Source organism: Amaranthus tricolor, chromosome 9 (assembly GCF_026212465.1).
Source record: "Amaranthus tricolor cultivar Red isolate AtriRed21 chromosome 9, ASM2621246v1, whole genome shotgun sequence".
Taxonomy (NCBI): Eukaryota; Viridiplantae; Streptophyta; class Magnoliopsida; order Caryophyllales; family Amaranthaceae; genus Amaranthus; species Amaranthus tricolor.
The window spans coordinates 24667291-24695184 of NC_080055.1; the positions used below are offsets into that span (position 1 = coordinate 24667291).

The 27894-nt window shown below is 32.0% G+C and overlaps 2 protein-coding genes across 5 annotated transcripts; one reads left to right on the forward strand and one right to left on the reverse strand.

Annotated features, from left to right (window-relative positions):
• The first annotated feature begins 12806 nt into the window (after positions 1-12806).
• On the forward strand, positions 12807-16853 carry LOC130824460 (uncharacterized). 4 transcript variants are annotated; one of them, XM_057689473.1, is made up of 3 exons: positions 12818-13012; positions 13838-13954; positions 14465-16853. In XM_057689473.1, exon 3 carries the CDS (start codon positions 14758-14760, stop codon positions 16627-16629), a length of 1872 nt encoding a protein of 623 aa, XP_057545456.1. In that variant the 5' UTR covers positions 12818-13012; positions 13838-13954; positions 14465-14757; the 3' UTR covers positions 16630-16853. The 4 variants fall into 4 exon arrangements, with proteins under 4 accessions (XP_057545455.1, XP_057545456.1, XP_057545458.1 ...); XM_057689472.1 differs by lacking the exon at positions 13838-13954 and having other exon boundaries at positions 12807-13012; XM_057689475.1 differs by lacking the exon at positions 13838-13954 and having other exon boundaries at positions 14451-16853.
• A 597-nt stretch (positions 16854-17450) lies between these two features.
• On the reverse strand, positions 17451-27567 carry LOC130824459 (beta-xylosidase/alpha-L-arabinofuranosidase 2). The gene is made up of 7 exons (XM_057689471.1): positions 27020-27567; positions 20706-20993; positions 20427-20596; positions 20238-20335; positions 19715-20065; positions 18804-19214; positions 17451-18253 (listed from the first exon to the last, which is right to left on the reverse strand). The coding sequence occupies exons 1-7, from the start codon at positions 27473-27475 to the stop codon at positions 17682-17684; spliced, it is 2346 nt and encodes a 781-aa protein (XP_057545454.1). The 5' UTR covers positions 27476-27567; the 3' UTR covers positions 17451-17681.
• Positions 27568-27894: the final 327 nt, after the last annotated feature.

Below are 27894 nucleotides of genomic sequence, written 5' to 3' on the forward strand. Positions count from 1 at the left end.
CGGTGATCCGATAGGCCAGAGTGTTACAAAACCATTTAAAAGACAAAAATAGTGAATCCCAGAAAAAGGCCACCTTTAAGAAAAATAATTATGATGAGTGAAGGGTATCTACTTCCACTCAAAGCTTTATAAGAAAGGTGGAAATGTTCATCAGGATCCTCTAGAGTAGTCTATGATATTCAAAAAATGAAGATTCTACTCAAAAAATGAATAAAAGTTGCAAATTGTAAAATAAAAAGAAAAAACTCACACCAAGTTGAAGGTGGGAATTAAAGAGAAATTAAAAAAAAAACTATATTATGATATTGTTCAGTTAAAAGTAAATTTAAAAATAAATTTAAATTTTCAAATAAATTATCATCTTTTTCTAATAAAAGAATCCATTTTTCAATGTTGTGATATGTTGATAATGCACACTACACCTATTATCTTCAATAAGATGGTGATTAATATTATCATATATTATGCTCACTCATATGCAACCAATTATTAGTCTTGTTATTGTGTTTTCTTGTCTTATTTTGTTATTTGTCTTGTCTATTATTTATTTTTATTTTTAAGTCTTTTCAAATCGAGAGACTCACACTACCACTGATCACAACCTTCTTATCTCATGTGATAAGCATACGAGATGCCATCATTCAACCCTCTTCAAAGTTCAAACCTTGATTATAGTCTTCTATAAGCGATATATAAACCAAGCAATCAGGTGACGATCATGATAATAATGATTAATGATTAGCTAACTAAAAGATCAAAAGTCTATGTATAGACCTATAAAAGTCTAATCAAGCTAGTTCATGAATCATCATAATGGCCTCTAAATTAGAAAATTTTAGTCAATTATGATTATTTGTAAAATAACCATAAAAAAATAAAAATAAAGCTAATAAAACAATCAAAATAAAATTATAAAAAGATACCCCTGACATAGTACCAGATATCAATGATTCACAATATATAAATCACGGTTATTTAGCTAGCAAAGCTCCACTAAATTTGTCATACCTAACCTTTTATTAATTACTAGTTAATAACTAATTAATACTTTAGCTTTTAGGATTAGTGATTAATTGCATTACATACACCTAAAATAAAAAGTTGATTGGAATATCAAAAAAGGGGTTTGGATGTCACAATTATAACTTTGCCAAACCTAATTTTGTAGAATTTTAGTTGTTTGAAAAAGTATGTTTGACAAAAGCAAGTCATGTTGGAAAAAATATTAGCAGAATCATTAACAAATTAAGCTGACATATGACTTCGTCCAAACATGGCCTTACTACTTTCCTCCGCGTTGCACTGCTCCTATTCATCAGCAAGTCTTGTATGAGACCGTCTCACCGTTAAACGAGCCTATATAAGAAGTCTAGTTAATGTTTTTTTTTCAAAAAAAAAAACTATTAATTAAGTAAGTTAAAAACAATTTTTTTTTTCAGTTTTTTTAAAGTTAATATTGGATCAGTCAAAATTAAATCGTTTTCGATAAGACATAAAGATTTTGTCCCTATTTAATTAGTACAATTTAATTAATTACTTTATAATTTTCATTTTCCTTTATGATTTGTTTAATTATTTATAATTATAATAATTAGTTCAGGTTGGTATGACGAAAGAAAGATGCAGATGCGAAAAAATTCCATAGCTGATTCTGGAATCCAATAAGCAAACAACATCTTACATATACTAGCTTGGTATTTAGCAAAAAATCACATAGTATTTACATATTTTAATGTCTTAGTCATCACTTATCAACTTAAATTTTTAATTGAGTTGTATTTTTAATATACCCTTAGAGCTAATGTGAAACTCCCAATAATATTCTTAACTCAGGACATGTTTAGATTAGGTGTAAATATTTAGAGGAGAAATAAAGTCAAATTAATGAAATGAAAGCAAATAAAGATGCATTTGAAGAAATAAGCATGAAAAAAATAATTAAGGAAAAAAAAGATGATTTTCCCTATTATAGAGGTAATACAATCTCCCACCCTCTCCTAGGACAAATATTTAACCCACAAAATTGAGAGCTTTTTTCATTTTTCATCACTTTCCAACCATTCTTCCCCCTCTACAATAATCACATTTCACTAATTACTCATTTATCAACTTCATTTTCTTACTTTGACTATTTTTTTACCCCTTAAATATTTCCATCCAATCCAAGCATGCCCTTACTATTACTCTCTGTGTTCTCTAATGTTCTTCTGTTTAATATATTCTATTTTAAGGAGAGAAAAATTTAATTAAGGTTTATGAGACATATATAGAAGATAAAATATAGTCATGTTAGATCTCATTAGATTCGTCTTAATGTTACTTTTTTATTATATATTTTTATAAATTTTTATAATGCGTATTAAAAGATATTTAGGCTTAAATTTTGGTTTAAAAACTATACAAAAAATAAATAATATTTTTTGGGAAAATTTGTAAATAATATTTTCAATTATTGCTTATTAATTCAAAATACCCTCAACGATTATTTCACTCTATATTCTATCAAATATTGAAATACTTATCCTTAAACGCTACACACCTTAGTTTCAACTAGTTGTGCTTGAGGGTATTTAGAGTAAATGAGTAATGGTTCAGAGCATACAATATTTTTGTGTACAGAGAGTTAAATAATATTTGAGAGTATTTTAAGTCAATAAGCTAGAGAATTATTTAAATTTTAGTATTTTTTTATTTTGCTAAGTTATTGGGACAGACCATCAAAATTTTAAACACAAAATCTATGGGCGAGACAGTCTCACTTGTGAGACGCGTCTTATTGGGCCGACTCAATTGTATATATTTTTTACCATTATCATCATCACCATCATTCTACACAGTGTATCCCGCTCATAAAAAAACTATGGACAGGGTCTGGGGAGGGAAGAACGGCGGCAACTCATACCCATAAAGGAGAACGCGACCAAAGTAGTCCCCCGGCTCGAGAAAATAAAGAGACGTAACTATATAGGAAAGATAAATTAAAAGCCTATAAATAAAATAAATAAGTAAAACTAACTAAAAAAAAGAATAAAAAAACTAATAATAAAAAAACGAGAGAAACAGGAGGGCAAGAACACCAAGGTAATCTAAGATGACTTAAAGACCAATTTCAAGGATTTAAATTTGAAATTTTAAGTCATGAAATTTGACAATTTTAAGACTTAAAAGGTCAATTTCTATGCTTAAAATACCAATTTACAAACTTAAAAGACAAATTGTTAGACTTAAAATTTTCATTTCAACTTTAAAGTAAGATAATTCAAACATTGAATTGATATTAAAAACTTTTAGATTGACCTTTTAAGTCTTAAAATTGACTTTTTAAGTCTTGAAATTGTCCTTTTAGATTTTGAAATTAGTATGTCAGAATTTTTTAATAAATTTATTGGGCTTGGGCTAGTTGCACGGGTTAAGCCGTATACGTTTAGAACTTGAAATTTTAATATTTGAAATAAGGCATTTTATACATTTAAGAATGCTTTTAAAGTTCTGAAGTAGTCATACTAAATATTTATAAAGTCTTGAACCAAATTTATAAATGGGCTCAAAATTATAAATGGGCTGAATTTTGTAATTAAGTCGCATATAAGCGACAGCCGCATAGGAGAATTTTTGAATTTTAAAAAGAAATATTTGGACATATAGATAGGGATTGCGCGGTGTGTATTTTTTCACTTACAAATTATTAAATTATTAAATTTCAATGATTTAATTTGGTACTTATTCTTTTTTTTATTAGTATGTTTTATTAAATTTTTTTACTTCTAACTTACACTTTTTTTTAATTTTTGACTTATATTTTCATTCTATTTAAATATTTTTCTCATTTTTCTTAAAGAATACCATTATTATGTTTTAAAATTTTTCATAATTTGGAGCAAAATTAGTGGCACATGCTGGATGATGTAAGAAAGATGAAGAAAGAAAAAGGAGACTTGAATCTTTGGGGATGGGGCCCATGGTGGTATAATGGGAATTGGTGGCTGTCATTGTCTCCTAAACCCAACACACCTTAATGATCTAATCAAATGTAACCTATCATACATTACATACATGCTTAATTTAATTAATATTCTAATAATTAAGTCAATTTAAGCTTCTTCTCCCATTGGCTATTTGATTAATTACGTAATCAATCAATAATTAATTTTAGTTTAGATACGACAATTTTGCTGATGTTTCCACTTTTAATTAATTAAACAAAGTCCCATATGCTCTTGATTGTTGGTAAATATCAAACAAGGACTACTAGTAGTCATTATTTTCTGTTTATAAAAACTATAATTAATAATTTAAGGATAGTAAAAAAATAATACTTTTTCGTTTACTAATATTCTTCCTATTTAAAATATTTCACCTTAAAGAAAGAGAAATTTAATTAATGTTTTTGATACATATTTTTAGAAGATAAAATATTCCCTCCTATTTAGCCCATTAGTCCCATTTTCAGATATGGTCAAATCACCCTATTAGTCTCATTTTTATTTTTTGTATATATTTTTTACTCTTTTACTCTTACTCACATTACTTTTTTACAATTATACCATCATTAAACTGTATCAACTAACCCCTAATAATCCTACATATTCTTAATAAAACACCTTAATTACATTAACCTACCCATCCATAATTAACCCTTCCCTCCCTTTTTGTAAACCTAACCCTAATATCTTCATGCAGTCTCATTTGGCAGTCTTTATCTACCTTCAAACCGTATATGTTCTTCATACCTCTTTTGTTACCCATTGTTCTGGATTATTCTGTGCCTTTGTTCTTCAAAGTCTGGGTTTGTTCTTCGCTTTTGTGGGTTTGTTCTTCGATTTTGTGGGTTTGTTCTTCGATTTATGGGTTTGTTCATCAAAATCTGAGTATTTTCAGATTTGAGTTTGTTCTTCAATAATCCGATTTTGTGGGTACGTATTTTATGATATTCATGTTCTTATGTTCTTCGTTTTTTTGGTTTGTTTTGGGTTTGTTTTAGATTATTCTGTGCCTTTATTCTTCAAAGTCTGGGTTTGTTCTTCGATTTTGTGGGTTTGTTCTTCGATTTTTTGGTTTGTTTTGGGTTTGTTCTTGATTATTTTGTGCTTTTGTTCTTCAAATTTTGGGTTTGTTCTTCGATTTTTTGGTTTGTTTTTGGTTTGTTCTTGATTATTTTGTGCCTTTGTTCTTCAAAATCTGGGTTTGTTCTTCGATTTTCTGGTTTGTTTTGGGTTTGTTCTTGATTATTTTGTGGCTTTGTTTTTCAAAATCTGGGTTTGTTCTTTGATTTTGTGGGTTCGTTCTTCGATTTTTGGAATGTTGTTGATGATTTGGTCTTTTTTTTGCTGTTTCAAGGTCTGACTTTGTTCTTCATTATTTTGTGCATTTGTTCTTCAAAATCTGGCTTTGTTTTTGAGTTTTTACTGATTTTTTTTTTTGTGTTTCAGGATCTGTGTTTGTTCTTGATTATTTTGTGGGTTTGATGAACACTGCTAAGGTTGTTAATGATGATAGCCCTAAAAGGGTTGATCTTTCTAACCCTAAAAGGGTTCATGATGATTACCCTAATTATCCTAATTTTGGAGGGAATCATTAATCTAATAAGAAATCATTAACAATTTACTAATTTACATTCTCTCTCCTATTTAAGTGGTCTCATTTGACCCACCTAAAAATTGGTGAAAAGTCAAATGAGACTAATGGGAGAAATAGGAGGGAGTATATTCATATGAGATCTCGTTAGATTCGTCTTAATGTCTACTTTTTTATTATGTATTATTTATAGTTTTTTATTAAGTGTATTTAGAGATATTAAGGTTTAAATTTTACAATGTAAACTATGCAAAAAATAAATTAAAAGACAAAAAGAAATAAAGGGAGTAAATCATACCCTTGTTAAAAGAATGTTGGAGCTAATGAGTCTGATGAAGAAGAACTTATAAATAAAAACAAAGAACCAAAATATGTATAAGCAAAATAAAACAAGATAAAGTACGACATTTCAAGACAAGTACTTTGTTTTTATTTTTTTTTCCATTCACTTTTTGTGTAGATCACAATGCAAACTTAAAACTCAAATTATTTTAATTGTAAATTTTTAAAAATTTAAATAAATTAATATTTAGAAAATATATATTAAAACGAATTTATTAAGATCCCAAATGAATATGTTTTTCTATATAGATTAAATTAGAAATTATAGTTAAAATTTGACATTAAAATTTGTAAATTTTATTTAAGAAGAAGATATGAAAATAAAAGAAAAAGAAGTATGAAACTAATGAAAAAGAAATGTAAGGATTAGTAGTAGCCTAGTAGGAGTACTACCAAGAATATACTCTCTTAATTTGTAGGATAATTATATCTTGCAAGAAATTTATTATTATAATTTATATTTAATTGTTCTAATTTAAAATTTCTAGGGTTTAACATAGATTCAAAATGCAATAAAAATAGGATTTAAAGTTACTAATTTTATCCCTAAAATGCTCATTAACAATGTTAGGAAGATTCTTGATCAAACAAATTACCATAGATTTGAAATGATAAGAAACAAGTACAATAACAATCATTTTAATTTAAAGCTTTTTACTACATGAACCTCTTTAAAAAAAGAGGAAAATGAGGTTGCAATGGTAAAATACTAGTAGCTTATTTGCTTGTTCGTATTAAGTAGTGGTAACGAAAATAATTTGTTGTTTCATCAAACGTACCATATTATTCTCATGATAATAAAACGTTGATCATAAGAGAGTTTTTTAGTTTATAAATTTCTATTACCACCTAATATCATCTCTATAAATGATAATATAATAATATAATGTATTTTATAAAGAAAATAAGATAATTGAAACAAAACAAGTATGACTATTAAACTTGGCAAGAGATTTTCCTACCAAAAGTACATTAATTTTACATTACCATGATCACCGTTTTATTACTGACAAGGTGACAACTAAACCAGCCACTCCGTAATACTCCCGCCGTTCCAACCAATTTTCATTTTGAGTTGTCCCACTAATTTTCTACCATTTTCTTATTTGGAAATGAACCTTATCATGTTTTTATTCTCAACTACATATTTAAACTCTCTTTGAATATTATTCACACAATTTATTATATCTTTTTATTTAATATCATATTTTCACAACTTCTCATATTTGCCAAAAATTAACTTTATATCTCTATGATTCAATCTCAATAAGACAAAAAAAATAGACAATATACTCATTTCTCCACATAAAATAAAAATAAATAAATGGTAGTTTAAAGGTGATGACCTCAGCATAGGACCTCTAATAAATAATTGAAACTTTTCCCATGATATTGCTTAAAATAAAACTTATTCCCACTTTGCATTAAATGGGAAAATATTTCCCACAATACCGTCCCCGTGGAGAATTATTTTTTTTAAATTTTTCAGACAAAACCGCTACTTGAGATGGCGGTTTACCTTAAGCACTAAACCGCCACATGAAGTGGCGGTTTGGTCCAAGGAAAACCGCCATTTCATGTGGCGGTTTGGTCCATGGTAAACCGCCACTTCATGTGGCGGTTTAGTCTGTGCCTTTTTTTTTCTTTCATTTCCCCTAAATAGTTAACGCAACCTGCATTAAACTAATCCAATACAATCTATTCCATATTAATCAATTACGAACCAGCTTGATTTGAAAAAATTAATTATGAAAATAATGCGAAGATATATTACAATCATGAAAAGTCATACAAGAAGTTTAAATCATATAAGAATATACAAAGTATGTTAAACTACTATCCCCGGCCCCTCTTCGTTTGCGCTCCGGTTGATGATGATGGTGTGAACTCGTCAACCTCCGCAATGACATTAAGAGCAGGAGCTCGTCGTTGACTAGCATGCTGATATGTGATGATCCATTGCGGAGGCGATGGATGTGGAGGAGGAGTGGTGATAGAAGTTGGAGGAACGAATGACGACATAGTACCGGATGACGATGGTGATCTGGAAGACCGACCTCGAGTAGATGAACGCTGGCGACCTCGTGTGGACCGAGAACTGAATCCTCCGGAAGAGCTACCTCTATGGGCGGAACTCCTTGGAGAAGGAGTGTGGAATGTGTCATCTACCTCGCCAATGATGGGTGGAGTCGGTATGAGGTACTCATACCCCGCCTGACTCAATGCATCGGTCAATGACGCGTTAATGGAGCCTAGGGTTTGAGAACATAGCCGATACCCCACATCAACTGGCGATGTAGCGGCCCCTTGAATCGTGTCATTGCACTGTATGAGCACCGATCGGATGCGCTCAGCCTGTATGTTATCATTATGTTGTTAAAAGACTGACATTAAAGTATTACTATATGTTATGACTGTTGAAAGAAGACGTACCAGTAACGTAGATGTCGGATGGTAATGTGATCCTGGCTGCGGAAATGTGGTGTTCGTTAGGCGTAATATGGAGATACGCCTGTACCAACTCATCTACATACCAGTGCTATGACCTGTGAAGTTATCTCCTCGAACCAAACGAGATGCTCGGTCATTCCACGCATCTACGTGCGATCTATGTCGTAGGACGTAGTTCTTGTCCCCAGTCCTTCGATCGATCGCATGTAGTTGAGGTTGGGTGTCACAGGCATGCGGAATAACCTGCTCCAAACCGAATTGACGCATGACACGATCCGGGAGATGTAGCTCGACAATGTCAAAGCAAATAAGTGGACAACGCGATCTCCAAATCTCGTCGCCCGATGTACATATGTGCGGTAGAGCGTCCATCTTAGCCGCTGTGTAAGGCTGCCATGTCATCTGTGTAATACCCCAAATTTAGACTGAAAAAAGGATTGATAGACTACTCATATCAACAAGGTGCATCTTCTTTTCTAGGGAGCCCATTTGCTAAGAACTACACGGTTAAGCGTGCTTGGTGGGGAGCAATCTTAGGATGGGTGACATACTGGGAAGTGTTCCCGGGTGTGCGCGAGTGAGGCCAAAGTGCGCTGGAAAGACTTGTGTTGGTTTGTGGGGCCAGTCTACAGTCTCCAAGAGTAGTCACCAGCAGTCCGAGGGGCCGGGGTGTTACAATCTGTAATAGAAATCAATATGCTCAGTAATACATACGATTTATTAGTAACTAATACAAATAGTAAATGTTAATAACCTGCTCGTCCCGTTGTCGATCAAGTGCGTCTCTGTAGTAGACGAGAGTATGTGGGGAGTGGGATCTCGAAAGATATGCACGAAGCCAGCTGCAAACAAATGAACATTGTTTAACATTTTCATGTATCATAAAAAAGTGCAATTATGAATTTGATTAGTGAGTTGAGTGTTGCTACCTTACTGCTAAAGGATCCATCCCGCGACAATGCTATGACCCTAACACCGGTTCAAAATCATCCGGGTCATCATCCTGATCATGTTGCCCATCGGGTCGAATCGTCCGAATTATGGGCCTCCCTATATGAATGTGCTCCCATGACCATATCTGTAACAACATTAAGCAGCCACCAAAGTCCTTGGCACCCTTACGAGATGCTCGACATAAGTTACGATACAGATACGCTAGGGTAGCACTTTCCCAACTGTACTCATCTACGCGCTCCAAGTCTCCCAGTAGAGGTAGATAGATCAACTGTACCGAGTCGCCGCTCTTGTCTGGAAACAAGATGCATCCAAACAGGTACAAGATGTAAGCTCGCGCATGTCTATCAACTGTCACATTATCCGCGTCATCCTCTAGCGTGCTAAAATGTTCTCGAAGCCAAGTCAGCTTCAATGACGATCCAACGATGATCTTCGGCTGTGTGGGGTCTTGGGGGTTTTCAGGCCAAACCCTAGTAGCTCATGAACTAATGCTGGCCAATTTCCCTCTCCATGGCCTATCACTGCTTGACCTTCGATGGGCAGTCCCATTATAACTGCCACATTTTGCAACGTAATCGTTGTCTCGCCAACAGTGAGGTGGAAGGTATGTGTCTCCGGTCGCCACCTCTCCACCAATGCAGTGATAAGAGCTCGATCGAGCTCTAAGCCTCCGTCCCACAACCTGTGAATGTATCTGAAACTAGCTAATTCGACTACCTCTAATACCCTGTCATCCACCTCCCAGTGTAACGTACTCGCCTGGTAGTGATGACGAGTAACCAATTGGGCAGTGGAGCCCTCCCACGCAGCTACGCTCCTGTGTGTCGCCTGAAGTGTAAGCACTGATGGATCAACTGGGCCCGGCATCGCCATGATCGCTGTTAGAAGGTTCATTTCAAATATAAAAGCTAAAAATACCATGAATATAGACTAAAACCATTGAACTAACCCTACAAAGTAATAAACTTTCATTGAAGCATTTCATCAAACACTTTATATACATACAAACCAAATCATAAAATTCAACTACAAATGTGTAAAATGTAATCTTAAATCATGAAAACAAGAGAATGTAACAAACAATCAACATATTAATAACTTCAATTGACAACAATAATGAACAAAAAAAAATTTTACATATTGAAAAAAAATTAGGGTTTTATTCATACCTTAAACGAGGATGAAAATGATCTACTATGCAAGGAAAGGATGGGAATGTAGTTGATTAGTTTAGTTGAATGAGAGGAATTGTATATTTGAAGCAAATAAGAGTGAAGAATTTTTTTTTTAAAGAAAATACCGGCACCAAGAAGCAAGAAGCAAAAAAGATAATGGAATGAAGAACCAAGCTCAACATTCTGTTTTGTACTGCTACTAAACCGCCACTTCAAGTGGAGGTTCACTCAAGATAATTTTTTTTTTTAGATTAAAAATTAACAAACCGTCATTTAATCTGGCGGTTTACTTCAGATCCCTAAACAACACCGCTATTTCATGTAGCGGTTATATTAAAAAAAAATTTAAAAAAAGTTCCTCAAAGCTATCCTACGTGGACGATAATGTGAGAATTAATTTCGCATTTCAAGCAAAATGGGAATTACTTTATAAAAATGCATTATTCTTGGCCTACAATAATTAAAAAATCATAATAGTACCAACTTATAATGTGACATCAGCGACATATAATGAATAATCTTGTTTGTTTTGCCGGGAAGAGGCACATGAATTCGACAACAAACACTTCATAAACTTTGGATTTTTCGTTAATCTCACTAATTTTATATTTCTTCTATTTTTTAATGTTTTTATTTAAAATATTTCAGTTTAAGGATAGAGAAATTTAATTAATGTTTTTTTTCATGTATTTTTTATAACTTTTTATTATGTGTATTTAGAGATATTGGGGTTTAAAATTTACATTGAAAACTATACAAAAAATAAATGGGAGGAACAAAAAAAAACGGGTGGGAGCTATATCATTAAGTTAAAAAATTTTTAGTACTTCCTCCGTTCCATATTAGTTGCAACATTAGATTAAATGACACTATTTATTCATCACTCTTAATTTGTAGGTTAAAACATAGTCAATTGAGATTTTGTTTGATTTGTTTCATTTCGAAGATTATTAATATTAAATTTTTATAATTTTTATCATACATAATTAGAGATATTAAAGATTGAATTAATGCATTGGATTGCATGACAAAGTAAACGTTGCAAATAAATTAGAATGGAGAAAGTATTATAATTCTAAATATTAATAATTAAGTGGAATAGAAGAACATTTTTTTCTCATGCTATAGGATACATTACTCTCTAAATAAATGTATAGAAATTTTTCAGAGGATTAGTTTTATAATACATATTTAAAAATCAATTTGTAAACAATTATATTTACAAAATTATCTTGTATAATTAATTCCATTTTAAAAAACTATTATTGACCAATATTATAAAGTTTAACAATTAACTAAGGATAATAATTGATACATCTAGGCAATTTATAGTTCATATCAAATATATTTATAAGATATGACATTAAGACATGAAAACAGAGTACACAAAAAGCTCATTAGATTCATAAAAATGAGTTGACTTTAACTGATGCCTTAAATTCTTAGTGATTTTTTCAAACATGGAATCAGCTTTTACCAACTATAAAGATTAGTGGAGTCGATTTTGTTATGAGATTACATTAAATAAAGACTGAAGGCACCAATAGAAATTACTAAATAGGAAAATACAACTCATCATTAACAAATACTTTTATATTTTATTCATCTATTAATATTGGATAAACCGACTTAATTGCTTTTTTTCTAAGATAATAAATATAAGTAATATTAGTAAAAAATATGTGAAGACTATAAGTATTAAATAACTAAAGCTAATTATATAAAAAGAAATAATATAATATAAATAAAAATATTATTTAGAGGCATAAGTGCATAACAAATAAAGTTCTCTAAATTAAAAAACCAAAACATCAAATAACAGATGGAATACTAAGTACGAGGGCTAAAATAGTCTTTAGTCAGCTGCTGTCCCCATCTCGCTAAAAATTTGTGTTGTCCCAATCAAATGAAAATTAATTTTACCTTATTTTTCATTTTAATTTATTATTAAAAATTCGCTTTATTTTTATTGTTGAATATGATTACGCCACTTTAAATCTCTATATTTTTTTTCAATATCTTATTATATTTAGAAGTGTTTCAAATAGATCCGACGATTCGATATTCACCTAACTTTATAACCTAACTCGACATGACCCGACTTTAAATTGAATTTATAATTATATAAAAATTAATATGGACGCAATATTCATTTTTAAAGCGGTTTAAAACTTTTCACTCGAAATCAATCTGATGACCCGAATACCTAATTTCTTAGTCTCCATGCAAAAACAATTGAGGCAAAATGACGGAGACGAAGGACTATTAATACCCCACAAGGATATTATAGGAATTAAAAGAATCTGAACCGCTAAAAGATTCAATTGCTTCCGTTAATTATCTATTGTCATTTCTCCAAACCCCAAAATTGTTTGTTCTTTCTTTCACTCTCTTCCCCTTTTTCTTTCCTTTTCTTACTATCTTTTTCTATTTTTCTGTGATCGAGCTTCAATGGTTTCCGTGTAACGATCTCCAAAAGCTTGATAGTTCCTCAATGTCTCCATCCTTTTATGGTACTTTTTTTCTCCTGTTCTTTCAAGTTTCAACTCTGAAGAAAATAATTTTTTACGAGGTTTATTAGTGATATAGTCCTAAATCCTAATCGTTTTTTTATTCTTGCTGATTTTTAGTTGTGATTTATTTATTAGATTTTTATATGGTTAAATTTTTATTGTGTTTATTGAATTAGGTTATTGAATTGATCTATAAAATTAGTTGTAATAATTTAACTGTGGTTTATTATTTTGTTTTATTTTGATTTTATGTTGTATATTGATATAATGATGGAGTAAAAGTGGTTAGTTTTAAATGTTTTTTTTAAATACTGTTAATATTCGGTTCTATTATAAAATCGCTCATCGTTTTGTAGTAAGCATATTTTAGGAATTAGGAGTATATCATGTAATGTAATTTTTTTAATTGGTTAATTGTAAAATTTTGTTAGCTGATTGAGTTGTATAATTCTTCTGTAATTGTATAAGACACAGAATCTTTTAAATATTTTGGTAAAATTGATTAGTTAGAGCTTAGATTTGAGTTTTGATAATTTATTTTTGAAACAATTAGACTATTCACAGTGAATTTGACTGATTAAGAAATTCTAGGAAGATATGTAGTAATAATTGGGTCGAGGTCATGAGGTGTTTTCTTGATTTATACTTAATGAATAATAGTTAAGTTTTGTTTGGATCTGAATTTATAATTGGGTTTCTTCATGTATTACTGGTGATTTGAGATTTAATGACTATGCTTGTTATATTATCACTTTTAATGAACATACTACAAACTGATTTTGCTTGGAAGGTCGTTTAAATGAGGTGGTTTTATAAATGTGCAAGGTTTTTGGACTATATAAGGGTTGCCAAATTAAGATGCTTCAAATGTTCATTTATTTACATCAAGTTTGGTTGACTTTACGTAACCAGCATGTATATTATAGCTCCTGCTCAGGATTGGTAAAGCTTTATGCTCCTTTCTATTCACTATTATTGTCTCATTCAATTTTTTTATACTATTAATCGATCACTCTTAATTTGTATTTATTCTTTATTTATAAGTTAAAACATAGTCAAGTGGGATTTTGTTTGCTTGATATAAATTTTATGATATCCATCAACATTTTATAATTTTTAATTAAATATAATTTGAGATATTTATGATTGAATGTGTGCATTGGCATACGTGTAAAAACCAAATGAGACAATAATAGTGAATAGGAGGGAGTAATATATTAATGGATAATAGAATTTGTATTCTTTTTCTTCTGTTATGTATGTTTTTTTCACTGTTTTCTGTTAAATATCAACCAGCATGTGTGTACCTCTCATTTATAAGTTTGAACTGGCTGATGTATTGATGAATAAATGACATTGCAATGAGTTCTTTGTTGTTTTCTTTTTCCACTTTTTTTTTTGAATCTATCAACTATATGTTTTGCTAATTTCATAGAAGTTTTTGCATGCCAGGTTTACTGAAGAATTTTCCTGCCATGAAGTTTGTGAAACTGTTGTGCGTTGGGATGAACAGGTTTAGTATTAGGTTTGTCCTAAACTTGGCCTGAATTAGGCTTTTACTTGGTCAGCACCTAATTAATATGGATAGGGCAGACACTTCTGGTTTTGTAAGTGGTGGAAGTTTCTTGTTGAAGGCTCTAGTTGTCACTGGTTTACTTTTTTTGATTGCAATAGAAGCTTGTGGCTGAAACCATACATCTAGTATTTGTACTATTTCTTCTTTCTCGAGGTATAAGCTGCTGAAGATGGATATGAATGAAAAGGGGTTCTCTTACTCTAATGACTTTCCTAGTAATGATAACTTTGGTGATACCGCTTTGAGATTGGACTGTCTTGGCTATGGAAGGAGCAATGGTTCCCAAATTTTGAATACATCAATGACTCTGGATGGTGGTTGCAGACTGTTACTTGGATTGGGCCCAACACCAAGGGCATATTCAGAAGATAAACAGACAAAAGGATTATCTTCATCATTGTTCCAAGGGGTGTCAGGTGATGATGATTCAATCTTGAAATTGGGACTTTCTGGAGAAAATAGAAATTTGTTTGGATCTCTTGAATTTTCATCTTCAACAAATACTGATTTGAATTCACATCTTTTCACATGTCAAGTATCTGCAGCTGACCCTAAATACACTATTCCTGTGGCTGATGAGGGCTCCACGTCTGCTAAGCAATCAGGTGGTTATATGTCGTCTCTTCTTTTGGGTCCTAAAAGTGTTTGCAAACTACCCCCGGTGCAGTTGTGGGATGCTTTTGATATTGGCTCTAAATCCCCCTCTGAACCATCTCAGTTTGTTTCGGAGCCTTCTAATGCAACAAGCTGCACTGCGGGTACTATATCTGAGAATTCGGCTACTCTTACATCTGTGGAAAATAGACCACATAATACAAAAAGATGCCGTTTTATGGGATGTACAAAAGGAGCTCGAGGAGCAACGGGTTTATGCATTGGTCATGGTGGTGGCCAGAGATGCCAAAAACCTGGCTGTAACAAAGGTGCAGAAAGCCGTACTGCGTACTGCAAGTCCCATGGAGGAGGCAGGAGATGCCAGCATTTAGGATGCACTAAAAGTGCTGAGGGAAAGACCGATTACTGCATTGCTCATGGTGGGGGCCATCGATGTGGTTATCCTGGAGGTTGCTCTAAAGCAGCACGTGGTAAATCAGGGCTTTGTATTCGTCATGGTGGAGGTAAAAGATGTAAGGTGGAAGGATGCACTAGAAGTGCTGAAGGCCGTGCTGGTCTTTGCATCTCTCATGGAGGTGGTAGGCGTTGCCAATTTCTAAATTGTACGAAGGGTGCTCAAGGCAGCACTATGTTCTGCAAAGCACATGGAGGGGGTAAGCGATGCATATTTGCTGGTTGTACGAAGGGTGCTGAGGGGAGCACTCCATTGTGCAAAGGACATGGTGGTGGTAAGAGATGTATGTTTGAAGGTGGTGGGATCTGTCCCAAGAGTGTTCATGGAGGCACAAACTTCTGTGTTGCTCATGGAGGTGGGAAGAGGTGTTCTGTTCCTGGATGCACAAAGAGTGCACGCGGCCGCACAGATTGCTGTGTGAGGCATGGTGGTGGGAAGCGATGCAAAGTTGAAAACTGTGGGAAGAGTGCCCAAGGGAGCACCGACTTCTGCAAAGCCCATGGAGGTGGGAAACGGTGCAGCTGGAGTCTTGGCAAATGTGACAAGTTTGCTCGCGGTAGAAGTGGGCTATGTGCAGCCCACAGTAGCATGGTTCAGGATAGAGAAAACAGGCGAGGCATAATTGCAGCTGGTTTGTTCCATGGGCTTGTGTCAACGACTTCTTCAACTATTGCGAGTAGCCTGGACAACAAGAATTCTTCTTCGGTAGTGAGTGTTGTATCTGATTGTGAAGATTCATCAGGAAGGCCAGCTAAAAGGCAGCATCTTATCCCCCCAGAGGTTCTAGTTCCCCTGTCAATGAAATCTACCTCATCTTATTCAACGCAGGCAACGGATAAACAGAACAATCAATGGAGTGTTAATAACGGAAATGAAAGTTTTCAATTTATAATTCCCGAGGGTAGAGTCCATGGTGGAGGCCTTATGTCATTGCTCGGTGGAAATCTTAGTAATTTCGTGCATGGGGTATGAAGCGTAAAGAAACAATGTTATTTGTATTATCTGTTACTAGTTCATCCAAGGTTTTCTTCTATCCATTCCCCCTTGTAATTTTCTTGTAATTGTGTATGTGTATATATCTGTAAGTTCTATCACTTCATGTACAAATAGTTCTGTGAAACCAATGTACTTATTTTGATGGTGGCATTCACCCTTGGATTATTTGTGAGTACTAAAAATTTGGATACCTTCATTGAGTTTTTCCTGTTGTACTGTCCAATCAAGTGTCATCATTATTATCAGTACCTTCAAGTTTGAGTAACTGTTTTTTCTTTCTGAAAGATTTTTGTTACGGTAGCATTTTATGGAAGAGAGTTATCAAAGTTACTACGGTTCCAAGCCTGGATAATAGAGGAGAGTGAGCGGCAGATTAATGACAACCAGTTCAGAAAATTTAGTCGCATATCATGATCATGAATAAAAAAGTAGCCGATTTTGGAATTAAGGTTTTGGTATTGTTATATATCTACTATCAACAGGGAGATAAAATTTCTATATGAAGGAATAATTAAACATTCGTACGATGATGTATACTTTATTGAGCTGGTTATAGATTGTGAATGTTTAGAGCATAGTGCAAAAATGCAGGTTCGATCCTAGTTGTGAAACGACTTTTGCGATTTTGAGAAGCGAGATAGAAGTATTATTGACATCAAGGGTTTGGCCAATTACTTATGGACTATCGTGGTTATCATTTGGTGTAAAGTCCTGCATTTCTACCTTCACAGGTTAGTGAATTTCCCTGATCTTGTCATATGCTGGTTTTTTTGAGCCATAATTCTGAAATCTACGAGTCTTGTGAATATATTCATTTTACACTTGAAAATGAACATCTTTACAAGCCATTGATCTATGAAAATTGAAGTATTGAACAATGAACAATTGAAGGAATCTTATGACTCCTGAAATTCAACTCGAACATGACTTTTAAATCTGTATTTTTGTTCTTTTTTCCCTCTTTCCTTATCCCGAAAACGAATTACCGTAGGTTTCTGATTTGTAGAGATAACCCCCAAAGCTAATGATTAGATCCCGACATTGAATTTGTGCTTCAAGTTGCCAACATGTAGTTGATGAACTCCCAAAGCCACCTTACGGTTACCTTCTTCGTCAACAACGCTCAAATGTTTGCAAGCGTCCACGTTAAAAACGACCATGTCTTCTGCTTTCTCACGCAAGAAAATCTTCTCGAAACCAAGCAAGTGTTTCCGAGGAGAATTGTGAATAGACGGAGGAGACGAGAAGAGGAAAACCGTATGTCTTCCTGCCATAGTTCCGTTATTTCTAACTTTAATGCTGACATCAAAGCTTAAGTTTTGACAATGTTGTCCAACAGCATCAACTGACTTGCAGGTCGAAGAATGGCAAACGTGGTCTTCTTGCAAGGGAATTGAGACTTTAGTGGGTGCCTTAACAAGGTGGTGGGTGAAGTCCGAGTAACTTAAGCCATCCCCGAAATTGTAGACGGTTTCTCCAGTGTAGAACCTGTAGCTCCTCCCTGGGTACCCAGTTGCAGGGTCTGGTCTCATGTTCATGTTGGTCATTGGTACTTTGTCTGCATAGGCCTGTGGATACCATGTCATAGGTAGTCTTCCACCTGCAGAGGTAAAATACTTGAGTACCTAAATATTCATTATTATAACCATGTTTTCGCTACTTGTTTATTGTCAACGGGTGTTTGGTTGTTGACTCATGACTGTTATGTTGACTTTTAGGTTAACTTTTGACTTTCTGCTTGTTGTCCGGACTCTGGTCAACAAGCCAAAAAACTTTTTGTTAAATGGCTTCAAAGACAGCTGAAAAACCGACTATTAAGCCAAAATGAAAAAGTGGCTTTAGTTAGCCTTTTTCACCGGCTTTTGGCTATTTGTCCACTTTTTCTCTAATAAACAACTAATATTTAATTTTACCAAATATTTCCCTAAACAGCTAGTTTATACAACTAGGCACTAGCTTAAAAGCCAACCACAACAGCCAACATTTTCGGTTGATCAAACAAGTCAACTAAAATCCTACGGACAACAACCAACACCAAACAACAACCAATTGCCAAAACAAGTAACCGTCTTCCAGAATATTACTCGTAAGACTTCCAAGGGGACTCGGATTCTGAAGAACTTGAATGTAGAGAATTCGAGGGAACTTACTTGGATTGTAAGCGCCAAAAATAATATCGGCAAGAGCTGCACCACCTGCTTGACCAGGATAACCAACCCACAGTATGCTGCTGATTTTGTCATTGTTATGTGCAAAGGTTATGTCCATACCACCACCAGACATAATTACCAGAACCACAGGCCCCTTGGAAACGTTTGCTACTGCTGAAACTAGCAGTGGTTGCTGTCCTGGAAGGTACAGATCGACTCTGTCTCGACTCTCTGCTTCAATTGATTGATCGGCGCCCATAATCAGAATTGTAGCATCTGCAGTGGATGCTATCTGTTTTGCTTCATCAACTAGAGCTGTAGCACATGCTACGTTAGAGCAACCGGCTTGGTATGTTGTTGAAGTGTACGCAGAAAGACCTTGTAGAGGCGTTGTGTACTTGCACGGCGTGCCTGTCGCAAGGTAAAAAAGGGATTACGAGTCAAATAACTTGAAATAATTGTTATCTTCACCCCATTTTAGGATCACACGTAGGTTGGACCATCAAACTAGAATAGTTCAGGTAGACCAGAACTTGATGAATTTAAACAAGATTGCTTTAATTGAATTGTTTCAAGATGTTGGGAGTGCGAGACAAACAACTAATGGTTGATACATGATTGGAGTGGCTGATTTGACTGGTTGATTTTGAACAAGCTGATGGAAGCAGCTTGTTGTAATTAGTTGATTCATAACAAGTTGTTTTAACTAGTTAATTTACTAAACACTAGCATTTAGATGGTTTGACACCCAATCATATAAGCTAAAATTGTCGAACAAACTATTTTTTCGAACACCCTATTATAATTAAGAATAAGACATATATATACCGTTTATAATTTGTTCGATCCATTCTCTGTCATCAAACAAAAAACTATTAGGAAATCTAATCGATAACATATGAGTCAGTTACCTTCGTAATTCCCAATCATTGTCTTGGTAACATTCGCATTCGGTCCAATAACAGCAAGTGACTTGATATTGGCAGCAGAAAATGGCAGACTTCCTGCACTATTCTTGAGTAGAACAATTCCTTGTCTTGCAGCATCAAGAGCTAGCTCTTGGTTTTCGGGGGTGCACACGTCTTTAGGACCGAGGTTCCCATATAGTCTTTTACTAGGGTTCCCATCGAAGAAACCAAGTCTCATTAACGTAGCAAAATTGTTCGATATGGCTTTGTCGATGTCTGTTTCCTTGACTAACCCTTTGTCTACTGCAGCTTGTGTGTGCTGGGAAAGGAAGTACCCACAGTTAAGGTCTACCCCTGTTGAAACAAATCTTTGATCAGTTAGATTCTCAGAAGTCGAGAATCTTTAAGCCCAAATCAGAAACATCAACAAGAGCTTAATCCCAAAAGACTGGGGTCGGCTACATGAACCAATAGATCATTTATACCAAATTAGAAAGTTTGGTTTATATGTCAAATACAAACTGACCTGCTAAAATAGATTGTGCAGCAGCAGCTTCTGGAGTGCTGGTGTAGTGCTGAGAATTGTACAGAACATCTATAGAATCACAATCTGTAACGATGTAGCTGCGAAAACCATGGCGGAAGGAAATCAGTATGAGGCTCGTATATACAGAGTTCTAAATGAAAGGCGAAAGTTGGGGCGAGTGAAGTTTACCCGTTTAACTTCCATTGGCCTCGGATAACTCCAGAAAGAAGGTCGGGATCAGCACAGGTTGGCTTGCCATTGACTTTGTTGTAGGAGCACATAACACTTGCAACATTCCCATCTACTACACAACTTTTGAATGGTGGTTGATATGTATCATCCAAATCTTGTTGAGTCACCTATGTAAACGAGTACATACAGAAAGCATCAGTCTCATTCAATTTGCTACATTTGCTGCACAGCGGAAAAAGATGAAGAGTAGTTACGTATGCGAAATAATGTAATTACCACGGCATTGAAATGGTATCGATCGACGCCTTTCCAATTATCGACATCATAAGCAGTGTAATGTTTACAACAAGCAGCAACTTTGAGCTTGTTTGGATCAGCATCATCACTATGTTGTAGGCCTGTAACATATGAAGATCCATATTTACTTGAAAGAAGTGGGTCCTCCCCTGGAGTTTCTTGTCCTCTTCCCCATCTTGGATCCCTAAAGATGTTTACATTTGGAGACCAATATGTCAATCCTGCCAACCCAACATTGTACATTGCCCTTGCTTCATTTGATACTACCTGCAGCCCATCAAGGATCATCTCATTCAACCATTGCATCTGTTTTTTTAGTCAGGGTCATGGTAAAAACCGACAAATAATTTTATGATTTTGTGCGTTTTTCCTATTAAAAGCCGCATATTTGTTTATTATAACCTCTTACCACCTGCTCTATCTTAATATACTCATGGCCGTTGATTAGCAAGGGCTAAACAGACTACTGTTCAGGGCCTCGAATTTTTTAGGGCACAAAAAACTTACTTTTATGTATATAAGTGATATTAATTTTTAATTAAATTTAAATACAATTTACATTTTTTGCTAAATAATATGAGTTCTTAGTGCTTTTTTTATAAAATAGTTTAAATATAAACAATATAAAAAAGGTTATTGTATTATTCATTACGCGTCAAGTTTTTAGAGGTCTTTTTTTATCTTTTGTTATGAGTCCAAAAAATTAATGGAGCAATCCTAAATATTCTCGAGCATATTGTATATCATTTAATATTAAAAGCTTTTTATTTTTAGGAATCCTATACAAACGAACATGTTACAGTTGCCTAGAATCTGCCATGTTTTTAATTCAACACATGTATTCTTTTACTTTAACTTCTAAATGTTCATACTTGATACTCCTATTTTGAAACAAATGAACTACTCTTTTCCCATAGAAGTGTTGTTATTGCCCTCAACCCTATCAAACATAGGACACCACTTAGTATTTTATATGCCATTTTTTATTAAGCTTATTAGTCTATTTTTTTTTTACACTAATGATCAATTATTTTTAATTTGATTTCTATTCATAACTTAATTAAAAAATAATCAAATAAAATTTTATTTAATTCATATTAATGTAAAGATTATTCTAATTAATTATTTAAAATTTGGATGGAATATATAATAAAGTGGTAGGGTTATATATGCTTATAACTTACGGGAATGAGACATGTTATTCCCATCTAATCTAAATTGACATATTGATTATTCTTAATGAAAAGAATGTGGACCTTTAATTAATTAAAAATGTCACATCAATTTATAGTACTATGGAAGTGGAGAAAAGTATCAAGTATGAACTCCAAATTTAAGGGAATATTGTTTAACTAATTTCAAAAGATTTAAATTTTTTTTTTTGGTTATAATAGTATAGTACTACAATTAGAAAATAAACATATATATTTAAAATAATATACTTCATATAAGTGAAAGACTGTCCACAACAAATGAATCAACTCCTCTAAAAACCGTTTTGATAGGAATCGATTAATATTAAGATAATGAAAGGTTGTTGTAAACCTATTATCAATATAAGTCCATAAATTTTAAAAATAAAGTTAAAATATGTAACCTATTTTTAAAGAAAAGGTAGATAAGATGTGATTGAGGACATAGAATGATGAAGAATAAGAAAAGGACATAGGGAAGCAATATGTATAATTAAAGATTCATTGCAATTAATCTTGCAACTTGCATTCTATTGCTAACCAATACCAAGCAACAAGCAACTTGGTGCATTTATAGAAAGTGGCTACTCCCTATGTCCCACTAGGATAGAATTAAAGAGATTGATAGTGCTTTTATAAAGAAATTATGAGAAATCATGTAAAGTGATATTAAATGAAGAGTATGTGAATTATATATATATATATATATATATATATATATATATATATATATATATATATATATATATATATATATATATATATATATATGATATCAAAAAAGAATTTAAATGTATTGTTCAAATTAAGTAAGGTGGTGTGGTTTATTTTCAAATGACAAAACAATGTAAAATAAATGATATGGAGAAGATAATTGAAACTCTTAAATAGCACAACATTACATATTAGTTTGTTAGAAATCCTCATAAATTGCATATATTGCAAGAACAGCCGATCTCCTGAGAGACGTTTCTCAGACCCAGCCTATTAGACCTTAATGTCTACTTACTATATTTTTAATGGCTACTTACATTATCCTTAGTACTTACTTGCAATATACTTAATGCTTACCGGGAAACTTAGCCTACTGGCCTACTTACCATATTCTTAATTTTTACTTACAAATACTTAATGCCCACCGAGTATTTTAAATACCTAATTACAATATTCTAAATGTCTATCAAAAAACTTACCTGATATTTTTCTTTTTGAGTCAACTTAATTAGAGATGATCTCTTTTCTCAGATCGAGAATTTGAGTCGCAAGAATTAAGAGGCTTATTCGTGCTTCTACTTAGGTACCTAAAAAAATTAGGTACGTTTGTGTTTCTCAAACATAAAATAGGTTTGCTGTCTTAAATAGCAAGATTAATTAATGAAATTTCTAATTCTTTTGTTTGCCTAAACTAATTGGCATATTCTTTATAAAGCATCAAAAGAGTAAAATTTAATTTACATTTTAAAATCAAATCTTATTTGAAGCAAATATCACTTTTTCAATTAAAATTTTGCATTCGATTCTCACGTCTCTACCCCTCGACATACCCTATAATAAAAATAGTTTATATTAAGTGCATAGTATTTGCAAATCACAGTAGAAACTTTGGGGATGGAGAACAGTTAATCACATAGACCTCCCTATAAATCTAGTACTATTCCATTATTTGAACATCATTATCATCATACTCAGTATACTTTACTCTTAAAACTAATCAAAGTCTGAAAAAATAAAAATACGATAAATCATACCCTTATCAAAGGAGTCTGCAGTCAGAAAAACCATCAAATCACATAAATGTATATAATTTAATTATAGATATAAAAATGGGGAATTATTATATGATTTTGGAATCTAAATAAAACATTAGGTGTAGTGAAACAAAAGCACATGTTAAGTAAACAAATCTTGTTTGGTTGCATGAAATCATGAGAAGGTCTTGTTTTTACATTATGAACAATAATAACACTAACACTAACACTTCATCCACCACACTTAACTACTACGCAATTAAATCATCCACCCACCAAAATCCCCTTCTCCCATGCTACATCTTATTTTTGCATTTTAATTGGAGTAAATAATCTTTCAATATATATATATATATATATTTTAATTATATAGTTGACTGAAAAATAAAAACGCTAATTGAAAATCAATTTGAAAATTTTTTCTAAAAATAATATCCATTTTCTAATAAAAATAAGACTCGATTCTAAATATACCGAAAATCTTTAATTATACCCAATATATCTTGAAAGATTTATGTTGCCACTCATTTTCAACACAAAGGACTACAGTTGCACCTACTTTTCTGGCAGACCCAGATGTCTATTATTATAATGATTAGGATTTTAATAACCACAAACACATATTTGATTATAGAAAATTTATATATATATATATATATATATATATATATATATATATATATATAATCAATTTAAAGAAACATCTCAAATCAAAAAAGTGTGTTTACTAATAATTTTACCAAACACTTATTCATTTATCTATTAGTAGAGTTTGTCACTTCAATCCGTTATCAGTTATATTAATATAATTCATCATCTAATAGAATAAATTATCTAATTATATTGTTGGACAATGTAGTCTTTTTATTTAATTTTTGAAAACTATTAATAGTTTCCTAAAATACTCAAAATTAGTAAAAATTGGAGTATATAAATAGGCAAAGATAAAGACAGAAAATTACAGGTGGTGTCCAATATAATACAAGTTGCAAATATGTGTTGTAGAAACCGTGATTGTTTCACAAGATAGACAATAATATGTTGTCTGATTGACGATTATGTTGTTTTCTTTCAGTTATTATAATACTACCTTCTCCTTAATACTCTACTACGTAGTTTTAAATTAGCATCACATAGAAAATAAATTATTTTTATAAAAAAAAATTTAATTTATTTTTTTCATAAGAGATATGTTGAATTATATAATGAAAATAAAAGAAAATTATAATATATGGAAGAAATTAAAAATAAATAATGAGTCAATTTTTTAATATGAAAATAATGCAAAATGAGTAGAATTATTCAAAATAACAAATAATGTAAATTAAGTGAAAGTATGGAATGAAAGCATTATATAAAGTAAACTACTCCCTCCCTAGTTTTCCTTTTTAAGATTTTTGTTATTCAACGTGTAAAAAATTCTTAAATTTTAGGAAAAATTTAAAAACTACCTATTTTATAGCATCTTTTGCAAAAAATTACCTAATTTAATTTTTTTTGCAAAAAACTACCTTACAATATTATTGTTTGTAAAACACTAACACTTGACAGAATCAGTTAGTTGACCGTCAAGTGGGTTTTTGACCTTGCACGTGACAGGCATACTAAAATAGGTAGTTTGCAAAAAACTACCTTACATGATATTAGTGTTTCCAAAAGACTAGCTTACATGACCTTTCACGTGCAAGGTCAAAGACCCACTTGACGGTGAACTAACTGATTCCGGTGGTAGTCTTTTGCGAACATTAATATCATGTAAGGTAGTTTTTTGCAAAAAAAAAAAATTACACTAAATAATTTTTTGCAAAAGATGCTATAGAATAGGTAGTTTTTTGTAATTTTTCCTAAATTTTATTTGTGCTATATAAAAAATTTACAAGGATAAAAAAAAATACATTTCAATTGTATATTTCTTTTTAAAATAGACTGCAATTTGAGATAAAGTGTCATTTTAATTTTTCATCAATCTAACCTACTAATTACTTACTCATGCATTTCAAGTGCTATTGTTCATTTGAACAAAATTAATGTATTATTTTTTTCATAAATTGTTGCAATTTAATTTCGTTCTTATCGAAAATTAATAATAATAATAATAATTTATTATCTTTGAATTTGAGTTATATAGTTCAAACTCAAGAGAGTAAAGGAATACAAGAGCAAATTGTTTGAGCAAGTTATGACAACGATACATTTTTTCGTATGCTACTTTGTCCGTTCTGAAATACTCGTTATTTTTGTTTTTTAACATTATTTATTGTTCAAGTTTATTTTACATATAACGGCTAATGAGTAGGGAAAAATTTAATCAGTTGAGATCTTTTTTTAATAGTCTAGTCACGTACTTTAATAATATTAAGTTTTTATAAATTTTAAATGTATATAATTTAGTATATAAATAATCTTAATAATATATTAAATTGTGTAAAAAATAAAATAAAATATGAGGAGTATAGTGTCATAGAAGACTTACTACAAAGCTTGTTCTAACATCGAATATTGTAATGTTGCAATGATAGTATGTAAATCATTCCAAATTTCAGAAAAAGATCACCTTTTAATACTTTAGTTGTTTAAAGTAATCTTATGTCTTAATTGCATTATTTTAATTTTTGCTTTTCAACACTTTTTTTTTCGTAAATAACTAAATATATTCAATTATTCAATATTTATAAAAATTATAAAATTCATAAGAAAATTAGATGTCTAGAAGAATATGATAAAATCTCATTCAACTAATTTATTTCTTATGCATTAAGAATAATATGAGATTCAACATTATTTGTGTATTTCCCCTCTTCATATCGTTATCGCAAGCATTGATGATAGACATAATATCTCATGAATCTACTCATCGGTTGTAATGTTCCCTCTAATTCACCCCCAATTATTGCATAATTACTAATTATAAAATGCTAATTTTATTTATAATTAATTTATATTAAAAATAAATCAAATAATATCTCATTCAAATATATTTTAACTTTTAAATAAAAAAATAAAGTACAAATTAAAATTAATCGATAAATATTATTATAAAGGCAAATAACAAATAAAATGAATAGGCTTTCTTTTAAGAAAACCAAAAGATTATCTTGTATTATTTTCTTTGCAAATTATTATTATACTAATCTTTCTTATCTATTCAAAGGCAATGATAGAAATGCTTTCCCTCCTAATTCTCTTAATGTTCATAAATGGGCTTTCTCTATCAAATATTCCAAATTATTAAAAAAAACCATTAAGAAAACCAAATACCAAAAACCTAAGCTGATCGTTAAAACACCAGATATGTTATATACACGATCATTTAAAGTTAAAAAAAAAAAAAAAAAAAGAGAATGGTACGTACCTTTCCAATAGCTTGAAAAAGAGAAGTATTAAAAGAAGCAGCAGTAGTAATAACTTGAGGAAAACTAGTAGCACCCGGAACCAGATTAGAAAAACGGGTACCCGGGCCCACATAAGAAACTCCATGTAAAGCTTCAGACCACCATTCATATTTAGGTATCCCAAGTCTACTTACACTTGCTGATCCACTTATTAAATACCCAATTTTCTCCTGTAATGTTAATCTTCCAACCAAATCTGCTACTCTTTCATCCACACCCTTGGATGTGTCGCAGAATCCAAGGGTGGATAATGAGGCATTGCTCGTCGGGTCGCAGGCAAAAACCGGGCCCAACGATTGCCCGTTGATTATGGTTGAGATGGATACACAATGTAATGTAATGTATATGATTGTGGTAAAACAGGGGAAGGAGGGAAGAAGAGGAAAAACAGAGTGTTTTTTTTGTGGGAAGGCCATTTTTGGCCTAAAGAAAAATAATTGGTTGGGTTGGGTTGGGTTGGGTGGCCCTTCTTCTCACTTATAGTGGATGGTTGGTTTTATTATTAGATTTGCTTTTTTTTTGGTGGATAACATAAAAAAAATAGCATTTGAGCTATTATTATATTTGAGCTATTTTTGTGAGATGGCTGATCTGGGCGAGATAAATTTAAAATAAGATGTTAATAATTTGTGTTTGTTGAATTATTTAACTTATGTATAAGATATGCCTTATGGTGAAATTGCCTTGTATAAGAATTTGTGATTATTTGTTCTATTAGGTTAAGTCTAGTATGAGACAGACTCGTAATGAGACGAGCTCATACAATTAAAAAAAAGTAAGTGATTAATTAATGTTATTAGTGATCACTTGAATGTTATAATTGGTTATTTTAAGA

Coding starts and splice junctions, on each gene's coding strand:
- LOC130824460 (XM_057689472.1), top strand. CDS start 14,758: ATGGATATGAATGAAAAGGGGTTCTCTTACTCTAATGACTTTCCTAGT.
- LOC130824459 (XM_057689471.1), bottom strand. CDS start 27,475: ATGGCCTTCCCACAAAAAAAACACTCTGTTTTTCCTCTTCTTCCCTCC. Junction 20,336..20,426: donor GGCCAATGGAAGTTAAACGG/GTAAACTTCACT, acceptor TGGTTTTCGCAG/CTACATCGTTACAGATTGTG. Junction 20,066..20,237: donor TGCACAATCTATTTTAGCAG/GTCAGTTTGTAT, acceptor TTGTTTCAACAG/GGGTAGACCTTAACTGTGGG.